Raw genomic sequence first — 14,044 nt, 5'->3', positions numbered from 1 at the left:
CCGGGGGTCCCAGCCTGCCTCCCCTCCTCTTCTTCACTCCCCGGGGGGTGCCATCCTGCCTCCCCCCATCACTTCCTGCTCAGCACCTGCTCTCCCCTCTCGGGCAGGTGGGGACCGAGTTCACCACCATCCTGTACAACTTCATGTGCAACAGCAGCTGCGTGGGAGGGATGAACAGGAGGCCCATCCTCATCATCATCACCCTGGAGACGAGAGAGTGAGTGGCTGTGGGAGCAGGGATGGGCATCCCTCCCACCGCGGGAGGGCTGGGGAAGGAACCCTGCCCTGCAGGGAGCACCCCCAGGGAACGGGATGGGGCAGCCCCAGCTCGCTGCACGGGAATGCTCCCTTCTGCCAGCTTGGAAAAGGGCTGGCACGGAGGGACCAGGGACCCAGCCCAGCAGCTGGAGCCTTCCGCTGCCCCATGCGCGCCTCTTCCCCAGGAGCCAGCTGCTGAGGGGCTCTGCTGCTCCCTGGTCTGGTTTCTGCCTGGGCTGAGTCCCAGCGCCCTTCCCGAGCGGCGGCAGGGCCGCTGATTGCTCTGCTCTCCCAGCGGCCAGGTCCTGGGGAGGAGATCCTTCGAGGGGCGGATCTGTGCCTGTCCCGGCAGGGACCGGAAAGCCGACGAGGATCATTTCCGAGAGCAGCAAGCCCTGAACGAGAGCGCGGCCAAGAACGGCAACGCCAACAAGCGCAGTGAGTCCCCTGACAGGGGGCGGGGGGCTCAGGGCACCCAAAGTCCCTGCACTCCCGAAGTTTGGGCTCAAATCCACACTCAGGGGTGATGCTTTGACCTTTCCCCACTAAATCTCACACATCGGACCCCCTTGCAGAGCCCAAAGATGCCTGTGCACGGCTCCCACGGCCAGATACATTTATTCATTATTGACAATAACAAAGGGACGCTCCCATGCCAGGCCGCAAGGGAATGGTTTCAGCATCCTGCACGGCTTGAGGTGCTCCCTGCCATGTCCTGTCTCCCAGGACTCCACCAATTCTCTTCCCTTCTCCTTTCCAGCGTTCAAGCAGAGCCCCCAGGGCATCCCAGCGCTGGGCACCGGCATTAAGAAACGGAGGCACGGGGAGGAGGAGATGTACTACGTGCCCGTAAGTGTGGCTGAGCTGCAACGGGGTCAGAACTCGGCTTGGGACAGCGCTGGCACCGTCCCCTCTGCCAGAAGCATCTTGGGGAAGAGATGTCGGGCAGGTTGGGGCTGCACGGGCTCCTGTAGGACAGCAGGGGCCTTGAATAGGAGCAAAAGCATGCACGGGTGCACATGTCCAAGGGATTCCTGCATCCCGAGCAGTCCCTGGCCACAGTGACAGTCTGTCTGGGTGGAAAAAGGGAGCATAAGGTGGGATGGGAGTAAAGCAAAGTCCTGGTCTTGTTCCCTCCTCCAGGTGCGAGGCCGGGAGAACTTTGAGATCCTGATGAAGATAAAGGAGAGCCTGGAGCTGGTGGACCTGGTCCCGCAGCAGCTGGTGGATTCCTACCGGCAGCAGCAGCAGCAGCTCCTGCAGAGGCAGTGAGTCCTGCCACAGCCCCCGAGACCTCCAAAGTCCCTGAAACCCTCACAGCCAGAGACCCTCACAGTCCCTGAGACCCCCAAAGTCCCTGAGACCCTCACAGCCAGAGACCCTCACAGTCCCTGAGACCCCCAAAGTCCCTGACACCCCCCACAGTCCCTGAGACTCCCCCAGTCCCCCAGGCCCCTGCAGCCCCTTGAGACACCCATGGTCCTTGAGACCTCTCCTGTCACTGAGACCACCCACAGTCCCTAAGATGCCCACAGTTACTGAGACCCCCACAGTCCCCCCAGAGCCCTGCAGCCCCTTGAGACCCCCGCAGCTCCTTGAGACCCCCACAGCCCCTGAGCACCCTTGGCGGGGAGGTCTGATGGGCTGGAGTGGAGCTCCAGGCCAGAGCAGGGCAGCTCCATCCCACTCATCCCAGTCTGACCAGCGTGTTCCCTCCCGGAACAGGAGCCAGCTGCAGACACCTTCCTCCTACGGCCCTGTCCTTTCCCCCATGAATAAAGTCCACGGCGGAGGAATCAACAAGCTGCCCTCTGTGAACCAGCTGGTGGGGCAGCCTGCCCAGCACAGCTCCAGCTCTGCACCCAGCCTGGGCCCCATGGGTACGTCCTCCATCGCCAGGCCGGGCACGGGGCTCTCCCTGCCCAGGCAGTGCAGGGTTATCAGGTCTGGGTGGTATCTAAGGGGTGCATTTGTTGCCACTGCCCAGGACCCGGAATGCTGAACAGCCACCCCATGCAGCCCAATGGAGAAATGAACGGGGGCCACTCGTCCCAGTCCATGGTGTCCGGGTCACACTGCACCCCCCCGCCACCCTACAACCCCGACCCCAGCCTCGTCAGGTAAGGAAGGTGCCTGGTGCCCTGTCTGTCTTGTCCTCTGCTCCTTGCTGTGTCCCTTGCTCTAACCTTCCCATCTGTCTGGCAACTGGTCAACTGGCCACTGGCCCCAACTGAGAAATCACTGCTCCGCAATCACAGACTGTTCCTCTCACCTCAGCCACCAAAGCCCAGCTACCGACCAGTCAGAAACCCCCACTGCCCTCATGCAGCTCCCTGGGAATCCACCCCTGATCAATCAGAAATTAAGTACATCCAAACGAGGGTCTTGCCTTACATGTCCACTGGCATGTAGCTTCGTGAGCTTCCCCCTTCCCCTTCCGTCCAGCAACACCTGGAAATGGGTCCATGTGGCTTATTATCATCAGGAATGCATTAACAGCTCTGCAGATTTTTAAAGTTTTGGCCTTTAAAAAGACCATGGATGTTTTCACAGACCCTGGGCCAGCATCTGCATAGGGCAGAACCCGGGGCATGCCCTGATCCCCCTCCCCAGTAGCTGGAGCTCCCTCGTATTATGAGTTCCTGAGCCAAAATCTCAGACAATCAGGAGAAAAACATCTGTAGTTTAAGGAATGAACATAACCCCACACTTGGCTTTGACCTTAGTGGCAGTGGAGTTCTCCACGTCCCCCACCTGACACGGTCTGTCCCACAGAGATGGGACACAGCTGTTGTTCATGAGAACTTAATGCCACTTTATTTTCCAAACTTTCTCTGCAGTTTTTTAACAGGATTGGGGTGTCCAAACTGCATCGACTATTTCACCTCACAAGGGTTACAGAATATTTACCACCTGCAGAACCTATCCATAGAGGTAAATGCTTTGGGGAGATCTGTTCTTACCACTTGTTTCCAGCAGCTGTTGGTCTGAAAAGCAAAACCAAAACTGTTTTGGAGGAAGGGAAACCTGTGCCCCAACCCCTCACACAGAACATGTGCTCCCAGGATTGATGCCTCTCATTCCTGCCCCCTTGGTGGTCCTTCAGAGGTAGCAATAGCTCAGGCCTTGGTAGAAACCACAACCAGTCTCAGCTGCTTCCTCCAGACTCTCAGAAACAGCAGAGATCAAAGATCCCGGGGCCTGAGCTCAGGGAGATTTTCCACCTAACACAGAGAATACAGCTGAGGTGCTCAGAGGGACACCCCAAATCCCACTGAGCCAGCAGGGACACCCCACTGCAGTTCAGGGAGGTTTAACCTGGTCTCACCTCTTCCCCTGCTAATCTTTAAGATGAAAGAGGCTGAAATAAAGGAGTTGAGCCCAGGGCATTTTTATTAATGGAAGCTTGGAATGAAATAGCCCAGGTCAGGCAAAAGCTGTCAGAAAAAGCATGGAAGGGATGCTGGAAGTACCTGTGTGTGTCTAGAGCATCAGCCTCTGCTGCTGCCACACTGCTGGTATCAGGGGTGGCACCTGAGCCAGGGCTTCCCCAGCCCATCAGGGGAACAAGGAAAAGGAAAACAAAAAAAAATCCTGAACCCTTTGAGCCGTGGCAAGCCCTGTAAATCCTGGAGTTGGTGTTTTTGCTGAGACAGAGCTCCTGCCCAACCCCATTTTGCCCCAGGCAGGCGTAGCAGTGTCTCTACCTGGCAGCTACAACATCCTGCAGGAGAGATGATGATTTGTCACTGGTGGCTGGGGCCAGTTGTGTAACCTGAGCCTGGTTTTGGACCATTTGCTGAACTAACTCTGTGACCGTCTGTCAGCTGTCCAAGAAAATGTTTAGGAATGGCCAAAACCTGTGTCAGGGCAGAGCTGTGTGTCTGAGTCGGCGTTTGTAGCTACTAATTGCGTACTCGCTGTCTGCTCCAGTTAACGCTCCCGTGAGTCTCTGTGGCATTAACATGGATCCCCGGCAGCTCCCTGCTGTGCTGGTCTCTGTGCTGGCACAGCTCCCCTGTCTGAGGTCACCCACCTCTCCTGGCTTTGCGAGAGCCGCTGTCACCCACACCTCAGTGCTCGAGGCAGGTGCCATTCCAGCCTCCCGGGCCAGGACCAGAGCAGAAGCAGTCCCAAGTGCACAGGCACAAGGATGCTCCACACGCTGCTCTGCCACCTGTGTCCAAGGGGAACGTTCCCTTCCTTCCCTCCCACATCTGTTTGATATGAACCCCTGCCAAAACAACAACAAAAAGTCTCCAACCTGCAAAGCTGCAGTGGAGTAACTGGGTTACAAACGAGAAATAACCCAGGGGGTGATGGACCCATGGCCATGGTGGGAGGTCCGTTGGGCATCGTGCCCATGTGTCCCCCCAAAAGCACGACCTGGGGATCCAGGGCTCGCTCCTGCTGGTACAGTCACTCCTCTGGCGGCCGTGCCTCAGCGGTGCTGTCCTTGCAGGATCTCGGAGCACTGAAGATCCCGGAGCAGTACCGGATGATCATCTGGCGGGGCCTGCAGGAGCTCAAACAGAGCCACGACTACGGGGCCCAGCAGCTGATCCGCTCCAGCAGCAACGCCTCCACCATCTCCATCGGCAGCTCGGGCGAGCTGCAGCGGCAACGGGTGATGGAGGCCGTGCACTTCCGCGTGCGCCACACCATCACCATCCCCAACCGCGGCGCGGCCGACGACTGGGCCGACTTCGGCTTCGACCTCCCGGACTGCAAATCCCGCAAACAGTCCATAAAGGAGGAGTTCACGGAGGGAGAGATCAACTGAGGGGCTCCAGAGGTGTGAGACACCAGGGGGGTGACAAACTCCCCCCCTTGAAATGTATTTGCAGCCTTGCGCACCTGGAAAAGTTTAATTTTGTTATCCAGGGGAACTGCAGGCCCTGAGCCAGGCAGGAGGCGCCTGCCCTGAGGAGGAAACTGGAGGTGAGGAGGAGGAAGAAAAGGAGGAGGGCAGCCGAGCCAGCTCAGCAACCAGAGCAGGATTTCTGCCTGCCCGTGGCACGGGAGGCACGGGCCGGTTTGTGTTTTCCTGGAGCGTCCCTGCCTCCAGCAGTGTAAGGATGGCACATTCTTCTCATCCCTGCTCATCGTCCGTGTTCTCCGTGGTGTCCCAAACTGAGAGGGCTTTGTCACTGTGACACGGACTCAGCCCTGACCTGTGCAGGCATCGCCAGGGACTGGTGTGAAGCCACATCCTGCTTTTCCATGGACTGCCAAAAGCACCCCTTCCCTCAGCCCTCTGTAGAGCCAGAAAGAACCTGTTTGTCCGTTCCCAATGTGTTCTTGTACTTAAAGGTTGGTGTATATAAACAGAATGTACATACAGTAAACTCATTGTGCTGTAAGGAGAGAGAAAGATTTATTTTCATGTAAGCTATAAAAATTGATACTGACTCCTGAGACACTGCAGTGTCAAGTAAATTAATTTCATGTTGTAGCATGTAAACATGCAGCGAATCCTGTCTCCAGCCTTATCTATTCAAAACTCAATTTTTTTCCTCCTCTGAATCTCTTGCATGCAGTTGTGGAGGAGGGGGAAAGCCAGTGATTGTCCTGGGAGGTCAGAGGTCTGGATAATCCCTCCCTGCTCCCTTGGAGAGTTTTGTTGACAGGTCAGACCTGACAAGCTGGAATGCCATGGTGTAAATTCCATCTCTTTGGAGCATGGCATGGACTGGGTGACCAGTTCTGTTCTGTTCCTGGTCACTTTTCCCAGCTGTAATTTCTTTGTTGATTCAGACAGGGAAAAAAGCCTTCACAGAAAGCAAGGACATGAACAGGTGTGTTCCCTGCCTTAATGTTCATTCCCTTCACATTTGGGAAGGCAATGTCCCACAACAGGTCTTGGAAAAGCACTGGAAGTCACAGGAGCTGCTGCTGTGGAAGGGAGGGCAGGCAGGGAGTTGCTGCATCTGTCCCCTCAGCCCTGGTCACTCAAGATTTTGGGCAGCCTGAGAGAACCTGCACAGAGATGGTGCCACCCAGCACATCCTCACTGCTGCACCCTCCCTCTGGAGGCCTCCAAAGGCAGCCCTGCACCTTCATCCCATCACCCCCAGGCTGGGGAAGGGGCTGGATACCCTTCCCAAAGCCCTGGACCCTCTAAGCAAGAGCAGAAGAACAGCTTAAGTCCCACCAGGGCTCACCTGAGATGCGGCTTCTCCTGCAGGCAGGCAGTGGCAGGCAGAGAGTTCCCTCTCCAGGGGGGACAGGAGTGTGACCACTGGACGTGCTGCACCCACAGCCCCGGGCCCCGGACCCTGCTCCAAGGCCCTGTCTGGGTGTCCCACAGCAGCTCCAAGCCTGCAGCACCCAGAGGTGACCTCTTGTCCCTCCTCTCCCTCGAGTGCTGGTGAGCTGAAGGTGCAGTCACCATCCCTGAGGCCATCCCACCCCTCACACCACCGGGATTGGGAACCTGACTCCTTTGGGGTTGGGAACTCCCCAGGCATGGCTGACAGTGAACCTGTGGCCCCAGGAAACAGCTCAGGAAAGCACTTTAATGCTTTAAAGCTTTTGCACCAACCACTCGCATTTCCAGTGCTCCCGGGGCTGTTCCCAGCAGTATTCATGGATCACTGGCAGGAATTACATTTTTTGTAAGCTTATCTTTGGAAATGTGTTATTTTTATAGATGTGGTTTTGTTTTAGATGTTTTGGGTTTGTTTTTTTTTTTTGTAACACAATAAAAGCACATGTGGGAATTGCTGCATCTAGCAATTAAAACTGGACAGAAAGTGCCCTCCTAACCCAGAGTAGACCTTCACCTGTAGGACCTCAGAGGGCCTGAAGCTGCTGAAACCAAAAAGGAACCCACCAGTGAGTACTAAACTGCTACAGTGAGTACAGAGAGGCAAAAGACAGCTTCTGGATACATAAAACTCTTTTTTTTCCCTCAATAAATGGCTAAAAAATAGCGAATGAAATGTAGAACAAGCATTAAGAGCTTGAAAAATTACAGTTAAAAACAATTTCCCAAAGAGAACACAAATGTCACCACTATTTCTAGTTTTAGGAGTATATATTCCATAGGTAGGAATTGGAAATTGATTGAACTAAAGGTTCTTGCAAGAAGTTTATGAACTAACACCCTGAAATGGAAGAAGGCAAGAATATTGTTGTAATTCAATAAAAATACAATAAAAAAAGCTTTCAAAAGATCTTGAAAACTGGCATGTGACAGCCAGACAGGCACCGTCAGAGCCACACACCTGCAGAGAGCTCCACGCACGACAAAGGTCCAAAGCTCCTGTCAGAGCCACCGACTGGCCTGTGGCTCTGCCTTCTGCTGGGGTCGGTGTCCCAAACAGGATCATGGAATCCTAGACTGGTTTGGGTCGGAAGGAACCTTAAAGCTCATCCAGTTCCACCCCCTGCCATGGGCAGGGACACCTTCCACTGTCCCAGGTTGCTCCAAGCCCTGTCCAACCTGGCCTTGGTCACTTCCAGGGATGGAACAACCAGGGTTTCTCTGGGAAATCCATTCCAGCCCCTCACCACCCTCAAAGGGAAGAATTTCTTCCATATATCCAATCCAAACATACTCACAGACCAGATGCTCCTGTATTTTTTTAAGCATTATGTCACACTGGGAAGGCAACCTGCTTGTGACTTCTCCTCCAGGCAGGCAGTGGCTGTTCCCTCTCCAAGGGGAGACTTCTCCCTCATCCCAGCTTTTGGTGGTCCTACACCACCCTGCCTGGCCCAAGGAGCATTTCACTCTTCTCCTGGGAAAACAGAGCTCCGTGGCCAGCAGCACTCTCCAGGAGGAAAAGCCACCTGGACGAAACCACGTGGAATGTCTTGCAGGCTCTGGCTGACGTGGTGGGAATCCTGCACCGCCCCAGCACCGAGTGCTCCGGGTTCACAAGTGCCTCTGTCTGCTGGGCATTCCCAGTGAGAACATCAAAACCTCCATCCAGGCCTACGTTGAGGCCACTAGGTGGGAATTCCTCCCCGTGTCCCAGCTGAGGGGTTGTCACACGACCTCGGCCTTGACTCTGGCCGGATCCATGGCACCGCTGCGCAAGTCCATGGCAGATCCCTTCCTCCAGGACTGCTCAGCCGCTGCAGCGACCCGGATTGTCCAGAGGAGCTGCTCCTTGGTGACCACGGGGGGCTCCTGGCCTGTGGGACAAGACCGAAATGCTGCATGGAACCCACGGTCCCCTGTGAGCACAGATCCCACCACAGCAGCTCCCGGCGCTGTGGATTTAAAACCCTTCAGCCCCCTCCTCCTGCCCTGTCAGTGCAGCCACGACAACTGAAATACTGGGGAACAAAAATCTCTTGGACTAGACCCTTTTTAAGGTCTCTCCCTACCCAACCCCGTCCATGATTCTGTGATTTTTATCCCTTCTGGGTAGCAGCTAGGACTCTGGCTGAGGATCTCTTGGCTGTCACAAACAGCTGCTTTCATCACAAAGGACACTGAGGTCCAAGGCAATTTCCCCTCCCAACTCTCACTTCTTCCAAGCACATAGTTTCAGATCATCATCCCACCCATCTCCATGACCTGACAGTGCATATCCCAACAAAGCCAATCCAAAGCAACACCAGCCACCAATTTAAGCCTTGTCCCACCTTTCAAGGTTCTCAGGAAGTGCCGTAAGAGCTCCCTGTGTGCATCTCTGTAGCGCTCAGCTTGGGTTTGGGGACAGATGGACACAGAAGTCCCGTGCTCTGTGATGCCCAGGGGGTTCTGGTTGTCCACCCTTAACGTCCCTTGAGACCCCTGAACCTGAGGGAAGGAGCAAAACAGGGAAGAAAGAACATTTTTAAGTTACCACACTTTTGATCTCACACACGTGGCCAGGTTAGAAAAGCCCTGGTGTGTAAAACCAAGACAAAACTAGGTTCTGAAATGAGGAGTCCCACCTGCCCCAGCCCTGGGATGGCTCAGACACGACAGAAAACCGGGGATGTGCTTTAGTACAGTGTGATACCACCCGTGTGATACCTCACCTGAGCAAAGCCCCTTTTCTAAGTGTTTAACACAAATTCCTCCCCAAGACCAGCCCCCACAGCTGTAATTATTCACAACTGTAGGCATTTACACTTTTCTTCCCCTTTAATATGCTGAACTCCTGCCACACAGCTGAAACCACCCTGGAAAGGACAAAGGAAATCTGCACAATTTCAGCCTTGGGAGGGCTGACACCAGCTCCTGCTCAGCTACGATTCATGCAGCTCCTAACATCACAGAAAGCATGGAACAGAGGGAAAATTTGGGTGAGAAAAGAGAAAGTGGATCATAGATTGAAAAAGGACAAGAAGCCACTGCTGCTGAGGCAACAGCCCAACAACCAGAGGTGGCACTCAGAGCTCTGCTCTGGGTGACAAGGTGGGGATTGGTCACAGGTTGGATTCGATGATCCTGGAGGTCTTTTCTAACCTCAGTGATTCTGTCTTAGAGGGGTTTTGGGAAACGTGCTGCAGGCACACTCAGAGGGGAAAACTTGTGCTGGGCTGTGGAGTCAAAACAGACTGGACTGAGCATCAGGACCCCACCTCCAGCCGCTGGTCACAGCTCCTGGTGCAGTGCTGGCTGACATCCAGAGTGACAATGGCTCCGCTGGGGAACTTCATGCTGATGGCGACCGTGTCCACGTCCCTCAGGCAGCCCATGTCTGGGGACAAAACAGGCCTGGCTCACCCCAGGAACAGCACACCAGCACATTCCACAGCTACAAACTGCTCTTCTTCCTTCAGGAGGTGATACTGGCTTTGTAACACCTTCCCACAGGACGCACTGGTGACAGCACTCCAGCTGCTTTCACCAGCATTCCTGGTGAACGCGGGCAGCTCTGCAGGAACACACAGCCCCAGGCCCAACTCCACCTTCCCAGCCTGCAGCTCTCCCTAACGAGGGCATTCACCTCTGCTTCCAGGATCAGGCAACGTCCAGCACATTGCAGAGGGTATAGAACCCTCCTGGAGGGCTCTTGTTTGCTGCTTTTCAGTGCTGTGCCACGGAGGAGAGCATTGCATCCTGCCCCTCCTCACCCCAGCCAGCCAAGCTTGGCAGCTGCTGCAATTACCTTAATTAAAACTCTGCATTTCCATTTCAAAAATGGCAGCTTCCACCTTTTATGGATCGTTCAAATGAGTGTGGTAACCCAGAGCGTGCCTGTCAGCCTGACACAACCCAGAGCAAACACACAGCTTTGTGCTGGGATCCACAGGGAAGGGCCAGAAAAAGCAGAGAATGAACATTTCATTGACATTCTTGTGAGCTCAGAGCTTTGCTCAGTGTTTTCCGCACTCTGGTTCCACACCTGGTGTCCTGCAGAGTAACGTTCAATGATAACTCCACAGCAACTGCTTCACATCAGCAGGAAATTCACCACATTCAGGCATCCTCGCCAAATACCCCCAAGGAACCTGTTTCACCAGCCTGTTTTTACAACTGCTCCATGATGGAACAATGCTCATGGCTACCATGCTCTCATTCTCTCTTTCTTCCCAATTTTACCACTGAGGTCCAGAGCTACCCAATAAACCATCAAAAGGCTCATTCCTACCTGCACAGAAGGCATGGCCCAGGGAAAATATTGTATCTGGCACACTCTCTCCCAACAACAAACTGATAATATCTATGTCATGCACGGCAGCGTTGTAAAAAATTCCACCTGGAAGAACCAAAACTGCGAGTTAAGGTCTCCACATTGAAACCCACAGTCAATGTACATTTCTGAATTGCAACAGAGACGGTATAAAAAGCCCCCACAGTGAAGGAACTAATACTAAAAGGACAAAAAAAATGCACAGCAATGAAGTTTGGTAAAGAAAACACTCCTTAAAAAAGCCCCATGGATCTTAAGGCTACACAAACTCAGGGGAATTCCCACAGAACACACAGCAAGAGACATTTCCAGGCTGGGTTAGACAGGGCTTGGAGCAACCTAGCCTGGTGGAAGGTGTCTCTGCCCATTGTAGCAGGTGGAACAGATGAGCTTTCAGGTCCTTTCCCACCCAAGTGTCTCCAATTCAAGCCCAGACTCTTCAGCAGGAACCTGCTGGGTACCTGAAGCTTTCAGGAGGCTCAGAGAGGCTGCTGGATAGAGGCTGCTGATGGTGGATATCCGGTGGATCCTGCCCAGCACCTGGCTGTCCCGCACCTTCTTGTACAAGAACTGCAGGGCTGGGTCAAAGCGCCTTGCAAGGGAAACAAGGAAGGAGGTGAAACCAAGCTGATTTGAGGACAAAGTCAGGAAAGACTGAGGAATCAGTGCTGCTTCCAGACACGTGATTTTATCAAGACTAAATCAGAGGAAAATTGCTGATCTTACTTGTAGAACCCGCACACGAGTGGCCTTGCACACCTGTCGGCCTCATCGAAACAGGCTTCTGCTGTCTGCCTGTCCACGCTGGGCAGCCCCTCGCAGAACACACCTTTACCTGTGCAAAACAGGACACACGTGGGGCTCAGGGAGACACAGCTGCACAAAACACCTCCATCTTGCAGTAATGTACACAGCTCGTCACGCTTCTGGTTTTTGATGGCATTTACTCCCTTCTGCCTGCCCGCTGTGGTTTCAGCTGTCCCAGACCCCAGGAGCAGGACTGTTTGGTGACAGCTTTTCTGTGAGTCCTGGTAGGATTTCAGGATGAGATACTGCCCAGTCATACTGGGATCATTGCAAGACAAACCCCACTGGTGTCCAGCCATTAACACCAGCAATGATCTCCATCACTTTAGTTACATAATTAGAGTCTGCACAGCTCCAGGGCTGCTGCTGAAACACAAACACGCTCACAGGTGCACGTCAACTGGCACAGGGAGGAGCTGAACGTGCAGCTGCTCCTCTTACCTGCTCGTAAAGCATCTCTTATCATCTCAGGGGCTTCATCAGGTGGGGAACAAATAATGGCTCCAGAGACCCTGCAGGAATCAAGAGAGATCCTCAGTGAGGATGAGGTTTGCACTAGATTGAACAATGCTCAAAAGCTCCTTTTGGTTACAGTTAAAAAAGCCTAAAACCCCATTGCTCTGGAAGAGCCAGCTGGTTATTAAAGGAACTTGGTGTCTGCTTCCAGGATGAAATATTGAGTGACACACATAGGTTAAAATCACAAGTGGTATGTAAGAACTGCACTGCTTTTCCTGCACCTTAAAGGAGAAAGTCTTTTAAAGGTGTCAGTTAACACACACAGAAATCCAAACTAATCATGTGGTAGAGTTGCTGAACAAGTGATCAATGCGATTCTTTACTTTCTAGTATCAAATCAGTCTTTCCTAAATGCTCTGCCTTTTGCTCCTGCAGTATTTAAAACACAAATTTTAGACCTGACTGGAACAACACCACTGAAGTGATGTTACAATTGTTCAGTTCAACTGTAAAGCAAAATGCCACACTCCTCCCTATTTACACCAACCCTCACTTATCTCTGAGAGTTCCAAGAGCCACCAAACTCAGCCAACTGCTCTGAGACAGGAAAACTGGCAGGCAGCAGGGAAGGTGTCATTTATTGTTGTTCTCTGGGAATGGAGGAAAATGGGGTTTTCTGTATTTCTTAACAAAACTGCCTATAACTAAACACCTCCAAGTTTCCATTAATCTGGGTATGTGAGTTCACTTAAGCTTCTCAGAGACTCCTGAAGGACCCGTGGGTAGGTGACAAAAGGGCCCCTCACTCCCACACGTGTGGCCAGAGGCGCAGCCTGGGACTGCTACAGTTCTCCAGAGGGGGAGGCAAGACTTGTATGGAGCCCCCCGCCCGAGCAGAGCCACGCACGGGAGCTCGTGGCCGCCAGTACCGCGGATCGCCGAGCGCGACGGCGGCGTCCTGCAGCCGCAGCGCCCTGGTGCCAGCCGGGAGCTCGGCGCCGAAGGCACGTTCCACCTCCTCCGGCCGATCCTCCACCACGTACAGCAGGCAGCAGCCCGTTTCCTCCGCCAGGCTTTGCAACAAGGCTTTGCTCACGAGCCCCGCGCCGAAGAGCACGAGGCCAACGCTGCTGCCACCATGACATGAGGGGGGTGCCGGGCTGTTGGAGGCATCGGGTGCGGCCCCACTTTGGCCAAGAGGTGCCATCCTGGTGTGGAAAGTGGCCAGTGGTGAGGGGTGGCTGGCGGAGGTGGAGGGCGTTGGGTCGTCCCTGTGCGCGGCAGTGATGGGGTGGTGGGGAACCAGCAGCTTGTGGTAGGAGGGTGGCGAAGGGACCATGCTGTAGCCGGTGCTGGATCCAGTGGTGATGATGAAGGAGGGATGGGAGAGCAGGGAGGGCACGTCGAGCGGCAGGGGCAGACTCAGGCTCAGGCTGGAATCGGGACCTGCAGAGCTGAGGAGACAGAGATCAGAAAATATCCTGAGTTGGAAGAGACCCACAAGGATCACTGAACCCATCTCCTGCATAAGAACACCCCAAGAACGCCATCATGTGAGGGCATTGTCTAAACGCTTTTTGAATGGGGTTGGGTGAGACAGAGAATTAAAGAATTATTAAGGTTCGACAAAACCTCCAAGATCATCAGGGCCAACCTTTGACTGATACCTCCTTGTCACCTAAACCACAGCACTAAGTGCCTCCCACAGCTCCCTCAGCCACTCCTCGTAGGACTGACTCCCCTTCCCCATCTTGTGCCCTTCTCTGGACACGCTCCAGCCCCTCAATGTTTCTTTTGTAGTGAAGGACAGAAGGCACTCGAGGGGCCTCAGCAGTGCCCAGCACAGGGATGAGCACTGCCCTGGTCCTGCTGGAGACACTGTTTTGGGGTCGGGTGAGGCAGGGAAGGGCCGGCTGAGCCCGAGCAGGGGTCGGTGG

General features: G+C 54.1%; 2 protein-coding genes across 5 annotated transcripts in view; one reads left to right on the top strand and one right to left on the bottom strand.

Annotated features, from left to right (window-relative positions):
- TP73 (tumor protein p73) overlaps nucleotides 1-5,676 on the top strand; it is a 25,658-nt gene extending 19,982 nt beyond the window's left edge. For 3 of the 4 annotated variants that reach the window (XM_042031966.1, XM_042031967.1, XM_042031964.1), the window contains 8 exons: nucleotides 108-217; nucleotides 554-696; nucleotides 1,019-1,107; nucleotides 1,402-1,526; nucleotides 1,984-2,138; nucleotides 2,246-2,378; nucleotides 3,099-3,192; nucleotides 4,721-5,676. In XM_042031966.1, the coding sequence (XP_041887900.1) occupies nucleotides 108-217; nucleotides 554-696; nucleotides 1,019-1,107; nucleotides 1,402-1,526; nucleotides 1,984-2,138; nucleotides 2,246-2,378; nucleotides 3,099-3,192; nucleotides 4,721-5,041 (1,170 nt within the window). In that variant the 3' untranslated portion in view covers nucleotides 5,042-5,676. The remainder of the gene's footprint in view (nucleotides 1-107; nucleotides 218-553; nucleotides 697-1,018; nucleotides 1,108-1,401; nucleotides 1,527-1,983; nucleotides 2,139-2,245; nucleotides 2,379-3,098; nucleotides 3,193-4,720) is intronic. The other variant, XM_042031965.1, reaches the window with a different exon arrangement.
- A 1,465-nt stretch (nucleotides 5,677-7,141) lies between these two features.
- LOC121666447 (myo-inositol 2-dehydrogenase-like) overlaps nucleotides 7,142-14,044 on the bottom strand; it is a 7,463-nt gene continuing 560 nt past the window's right edge. The window contains exons 2-9 of the mRNA XM_042031970.1: nucleotides 13,037-13,561; nucleotides 12,090-12,160; nucleotides 11,568-11,676; nucleotides 11,303-11,433; nucleotides 10,800-10,907; nucleotides 9,787-9,905; nucleotides 8,860-9,016; nucleotides 7,142-8,403 (exon numbers count right to left, since the gene is read on the bottom strand). Of these exons, the coding sequence (XP_041887904.1) occupies nucleotides 8,255-8,403; nucleotides 8,860-9,016; nucleotides 9,787-9,905; nucleotides 10,800-10,907; nucleotides 11,303-11,433; nucleotides 11,568-11,676; nucleotides 12,090-12,160; nucleotides 13,037-13,561 (1,369 nt within the window). The 3' untranslated portion in view covers nucleotides 7,142-8,254. The remainder of the gene's footprint in view (nucleotides 8,404-8,859; nucleotides 9,017-9,786; nucleotides 9,906-10,799; nucleotides 10,908-11,302; nucleotides 11,434-11,567; nucleotides 11,677-12,089; nucleotides 12,161-13,036; nucleotides 13,562-14,044) is intronic.

Source organism: Corvus kubaryi, unplaced genomic scaffold (assembly GCF_017639235.1).
Source record: "Corvus kubaryi isolate FWS band 111438036 unplaced genomic scaffold, C.kubaryi_AGA036_p1.0 37352, whole genome shotgun sequence".
Taxonomy (NCBI): domain Eukaryota; kingdom Metazoa; phylum Chordata; class Aves; order Passeriformes; family Corvidae; genus Corvus; species Corvus kubaryi.
The sequence above is the reverse complement of the archived record's forward strand: the minus strand, read 5'-3'. Positions and strand labels throughout refer to the sequence as shown.